The sequence below is a fragment of the Oryza glaberrima genome, chromosome 6 (genome assembly GCF_000147395.1).
Source record: "Oryza glaberrima chromosome 6, OglaRS2, whole genome shotgun sequence".
NCBI lineage: Eukaryota > Viridiplantae > Streptophyta > Magnoliopsida > Poales > Poaceae > Oryza > Oryza glaberrima.
This window is the reverse complement of record NC_068331.1, coordinates 23,259,627-23,265,196: the sequence shown is the minus strand read 5'-3', so window position 1 is coordinate 23,265,196 and position 5,570 is coordinate 23,259,627. Positions and strand designations below refer to the sequence as shown.

At 44.3% G+C, this 5,570-nt stretch overlaps 1 protein-coding gene across 1 annotated transcript; it reads right to left on the bottom strand.

Moving 5' to 3' along the window:
* Positions 1-394: 394 nt before the first annotated feature.
* Positions 395-4,332, bottom strand: LOC127775450 (zinc finger protein WIP2). Its single transcript, XM_052301695.1, has 2 exons — positions 3,310-4,332; positions 395-1,892 (listed from the first exon to the last, which is right to left on the bottom strand). Exons 1-2 carry the CDS (start codon positions 4,039-4,041, stop codon positions 1,437-1,439), a joined length of 1,188 nt encoding a protein of 395 aa, XP_052157655.1. The 5' UTR covers positions 4,042-4,332; the 3' UTR covers positions 395-1,436.
* Positions 4,333-5,570: the final 1,238 nt, after the last annotated feature.

Sequence of the window (5,570 nt, the reverse complement as noted above, 5' to 3'; positions counted from 1 at the left end):
TATTTTTTTTCAATTACATGCATGAAGATACATGCATGCATGCACCCACAGATCTGTTACATTTCAGAAAGAAATCTCAGTTTTTATTGTGCATCATAGCTCGGACACTGTTATCATAAAAATGTTCTTAATTAGTTTATATCCATTTTCAATTTATTATTTTGAACAAAATATACAAATTCAGGAAAACAATGTGTACTGTCCAATAGTTGCAGAATCGAGTTTCACAAATAGCTAGGTTGATGTTACAAAATTAAAGAAAATGGGCGCACATACATATTCTACTACATGATTTTTTTTTTCCAGTCATACACCAGGTCGATGTTTTTCTAGTGTTAGTGTCATACACATTTGAACACACCAAAAAAAAAAAAACCCTTTTTATAAGATAATATATAACCGTTTAAAATTTAAGACTGCATAAGGCTAAAAATTAAAACCCTTTGTACATGCGTTCTGCCAAAGAATAACACACATCAACCTCTTGCATGCATGGCAATGAGTGTTGGATTTCTATTTTGTGCATCACAGAACAAGAGAAACAAAACAGTAATGGCTCACGTAAGGAGTAGCACGTAGTAGCTAGTTAGAGCTTGTAATTAGCTTGCATTGGCCATCTAATTGTTTCCCTGGTAAATTTAAACTGGCAGATTTGAAATTAATCAATTCAACATTGTTAATTAGCTAGCTAGTAATTATTTAATTACTCCTATTCCCACTTCCTTCCCCAGTCAAACGCAACATTATGAGAGTACAAACATATAGTACAAGTAGAGAAACAAATTAACCTCTTAGCTTTCATATATAATTAAAGAAATTAACATATATTGTTTCAAAACATATATAAAGGAACACATGCGATGGCGCCAATCTACAGCAGTATATCAATAGAAATCAAGCTAGAGCTATAGAGCAGTACAAAAACCCTGCTTACTTGAATGCATGCATATATAGTGCTCTAATATATATATGTATAGATATAAATCTTCTCAAAATGAGACAGATAATTAATCTTAATTAACCCGTATCACCAATTTGACCATATACCAAATCAAATGAAAAGTCTGCACATACAATGAAGCCGCTATAGGGTTCTGTATCTCCACCAACCAAACGATTAGAACTCAAGTCGTACGTAGTACTTTCTAGAGAACAAAGTACGTACACACACATCTGCTAGCTTGCTGCAAATGTAGTAATTAATTTGTTCCTCATCATCAACTAATTCATTAATATACCCCCAAAATTTTAAAAAAAAAACCCTTGAAAATTCGCACTATCATGCATCATCTATACCCCCATATCCTCTCCATTCCAATCCCGTGGTGTACACAGAATCACAGACATAGTAGAAGTAGCAGCACGGTTAACTAATTATCATGGAAATTAATTAGCTCAGCTCGATCTCGATCTCGATCTCGATATCGATCAAACACTCACCCTACTCGCGAAGCGGAGGCGGAGGCGTGGTCGAGGTCGGAGGAGGGGTCGTCATCGGCGTCGAGGTCGTCGAAGGAGTCGATGCCGCAGGCGGCGTGGCCGCGGCCGAAGGCGCGGATGTGGTCCTTGAGGGAGCGCTTGTGCTTGAAGTCGGAGCCGCAGGCGCAGTACCAGAGCTTGCCGCAGTTCTTCTCGTGGGTGCGCCAGTCGCCGCGGACGGCGAACGCCTTGCCGCACTTGCGGCACATGAAGGGCTTGATCCCGTGCTTCCGCTTGTAGTGCGTCTGCAGCGTCCGGAAGTCCTTGAGCGGCCGCGCCCGCGGGTGGTCGATGTTGTTCCGGCACCCCGCCGCGCAGCAGTAGCACGGCAGCCGCAGCATCGCCGTCGGCTGCGTCCCCCGCAGCGACTCCGGCCCCTTCCTGTACTGCGACCCGTGCCCCCACATATGCATCTGCAAATTATCAACATATTAGTCCTACCATTATCATCAATCAATGATACATCCTCTATTGATAACATATAAGGCTGTGTTTGCAAAGCTAGCGACTAGCTAGAATGGTGAATGAGTTTGAGTTTTAAAGATCCTCCATTGATAATATGGTTGTTTATTTACAAGCTTGTTGTTGATGCATAGGTTGGAGCTAGAACGGTGCAAGTGAAGTGTGTGTGGATGTGTTTCAAGATGGGAGGAATAAGTTAAGTTTGCAGAGAGGGACCAGCTGGATGTATCAGAGAGGAGCTCACACTCTATCTCTCTCTCCCTCTCTCCTTGATTGATGGATCTATGCAGAGATGGCATCCAAGAAGAGGGAGAGGGAGAGAGAGAAGCAAGCTGCAAAAGGGATGTTACGAAGCTAGGAGAGGGGGAGAGGGTCAGAGCATGCAGAGATGGACAGTGGCATCAGCAAGGTGGTGTGTGTGTGTGAAGGTCTGAATGGCACTGCTCGTGGTGGGGTTTGTTGCACTGACAAAACAGCGAGAGAGAGACAGATGAGAGAGAGAGAAGCTAGGAGAGACGTCAGGGAGAGGAGAAGGAGGAAGGAGAGGAGCTGTTGCTTGAGATGCACATCTGTGCGTTTGTGTGTGTGTAAGCTTGAAGGAACTGATCAATCTGCAGGGAAAGAGATATATAAAGATGCCTTTTTGCTACTACTCCCCTCCTCCTCCTTTCATCAGATCTCTCACTGCTTCCGAATTGAAAAGGCACAACGAGCATAGCCGGCTCAAACTCCAAGAACACTACTCCCAGTAGTACCAGTAATACTGAATCGATCGATGGATCGATCTCCATATGTCAATGGCCGTTTGGGAGGTAGCAGTAGCCATTACTGCATGCCTCTCTGTCTGTCTACTCTCTCTGCCCGGTTCAATCAAATCATCAGAGATCCAGCGCCGGACACGGCGAGAGGAAGAAGAGAGAGGCATCAGATACTATCAAAGCTACTCCACACGGCGAGTACAGTTGGTAGTACGTACTCGAGCCGAGCAGCTAGCGGCTCTTCCTCCCAGATCCACCACCAGATATACACACTCAAGCTACTCCTCCGATTTTAGTCAACTACTGATCCAGACAGTGTCACACATGTACAAACACAAGAAGACGCAAGAAGCTTTGCATACAGATCGATCGATGCATGCACTGCTAGCTCCAATTCGATCGTTCACGACTAATGATCAACTCAAATTTAAACACCAAGAACCACTATTAACCCAAAAAAAAAAAGAAAATTAAAACCGCATGAGAACACAGCAAGAGGAGAAGAGTTAATCAGAGAACAGCAATTAAAGCTAAGATAATTGATTACCAGATGGATGCAAAGGAAAGAAAGGATAAAGCAAGGATTGTTCATGGTTGAGATTAGATTAACCTGCATGTTGTTGTATCGGTTGAAGGTCTTGTAGCAGACGGGGCAGGAGAACTGGGTAGGGCCAATGAGGATCTGGGACGGTGTGGGGATCCAGTACTGCCCCTTGGTCAGCTTCCCTATCCCTATGGACGCGCAACCCAGCGGCAGCGTCGCCGTCGCCGCCGCCGCCGCCGCCTCGTCTTCATCCTCCTCCTCTCCTCCTTCCTCCTCCACTTGCATCCTGCTGCTTCCTCCACCTGCTGCCGATGCTTCTGCTGCTGCTACTGCTGCAGCTTGGTTGCCGGCGGCGGCGGCGGCGTCGGAGGGGCTCGGGCTCGGGAGGCCGATGTGCAGGGCCACGGTCACCTCCGCCGCCTGATCATCGGCTGCTGCTGCTGCTGATGGTGATTCTCGCTTGTCGTCGTTGTTGCTGCCAGAAGCGGCGCCGCCGCCGCCATGGCTGTTCTTTTCTTGGCCTTGCTTGTGATGGTGGTGATGATCTTGATCATGGCGGCGGTGGTGGTGATCGTCGTCGTGGGTGGTGGAGGGAGTGAGGCTGAGGAGGGGGAGGGCTTCCCTGATCGGAGGGGAGGAAGGGGGAGGTGGTGGGTGGAGGTAGGAGGAGTAGAGGCCAGAGAAGGAGGCGGCGTAGGGCGGAGGCGGCGGCGGCGGCGGCGGAGGGAAGTGGAGGGGGTGGTGGGAGCGGTGGTGGTGGTGGTAGCCTCTCAAGAAGTTGGTGTAGGGATCTCCCATGGAAGAGGATTGGTAGTATGGAGCTAGCTCAAGGTAGGAGGAGAAGGAGAAGAGGAGATAGCATAATGGATGGAGAAGAAGGCAAACTACAGTTATAAATAGAGAGATGGAGAGGTAAAGTAGTTGTGTCTTGTGTGTGTGTGTGCATCTAGCCCTAAAGGTGTAAATGAGGTTGTGGAGGAAGAAAGAAAGGCAAGTTCACTAGAGAGAGAGTGAGAGAGAGAGGGAAGGCAACTTCACTAGAGAGAGAGAGAGTGAGAGAGAAAGAGATGAGGATCATGCATATCATCTCACACCTGGGCTGACATCATAGAGAGGAATTGAAAAAGGTTGATGGTGGTGGTGAGAATGAAGAGGGAACAAAAGGAAGAGGCTGGTTTTGGAAGAGTCTCTCAGATGCCCACACACAACACCATATAGTAGCATGCATGTCTGTGCTCAGTAAATGGTGATGATAATATTTTTTGGGAATTGGGAGCCATGAAGAAACATTACCTCTTGTATTTATCCATGTTCATCATGGAAGTATGGGCGCCAAATATATATCCCCTGCAATTATTTGTTGGCAGCAGACAAAAAAGTTATTCATTATTTTACTCATTAAAATTATATTTTCTGCTTGCTACACCCGTATACCCTGCAATAGTTCAGTGACCATACGTCCTATATTAAATTATACTACCTCTGCATACATTTCATCCCAAAAAAAAAAAAAAACCCTGCAGCGAGAGGATACCATGCAATGCAGGAATAGAAGTATATATAGCATCGATCATTTAATTTATCGATATTCAGGCCGGGTTAATTTGTGTAATATCAAAGAACAAAAAAATATAACATCAAATAGGAATTATCACAAAAAATATTACTCAAAAATGTATATATTTGAATGCTGAATTATTCAGTACAACGCGCACATGCCATGACATGCATGCACCATGTCGTAAACAGAGAGAATCACAGAGAAGAAGAGACTAGATGGCACCAAGACAAGAGATCCTTGCATATATTGCATGCTCGGCCCCCACCTAGAGAAAAGGGTTAGAGAGAGAGATATGTATATAGAGCTACTACTAGTACCAACAAACAACACCCACTACTATTCTACCGTGTCCATCATCAATAGCTGCAAATTGTTTGGAGTACTATACTACTCTTATAATGATGACGCCCTATAATACTAATATATGCAGTTAAATCTCCAAACTTTAATTAAATCACTATAATAGATAAAAATATATTGAACTCTTAAGGAAAACAATATCATAATTTGGTATCAAATTCGGCATGAATACACTTGTATGAATATAACATTTTTTTACACACAAGAAGGTGGTATATATATATATACAATATGTATTTGTGCCAATGTTCAAATAAAACGTCGACTAAAAGAATAGAGGTAATATAGTATCACGCAAACTATAAAAGAAACAACTAATTTTGCATTGTGCTGTCGTATGCCTGCCTAGCTAGCTATCCAGCAACTTTTGCTTTGTGTAGTGGAATACTAAAGCAAAAACCTTTTG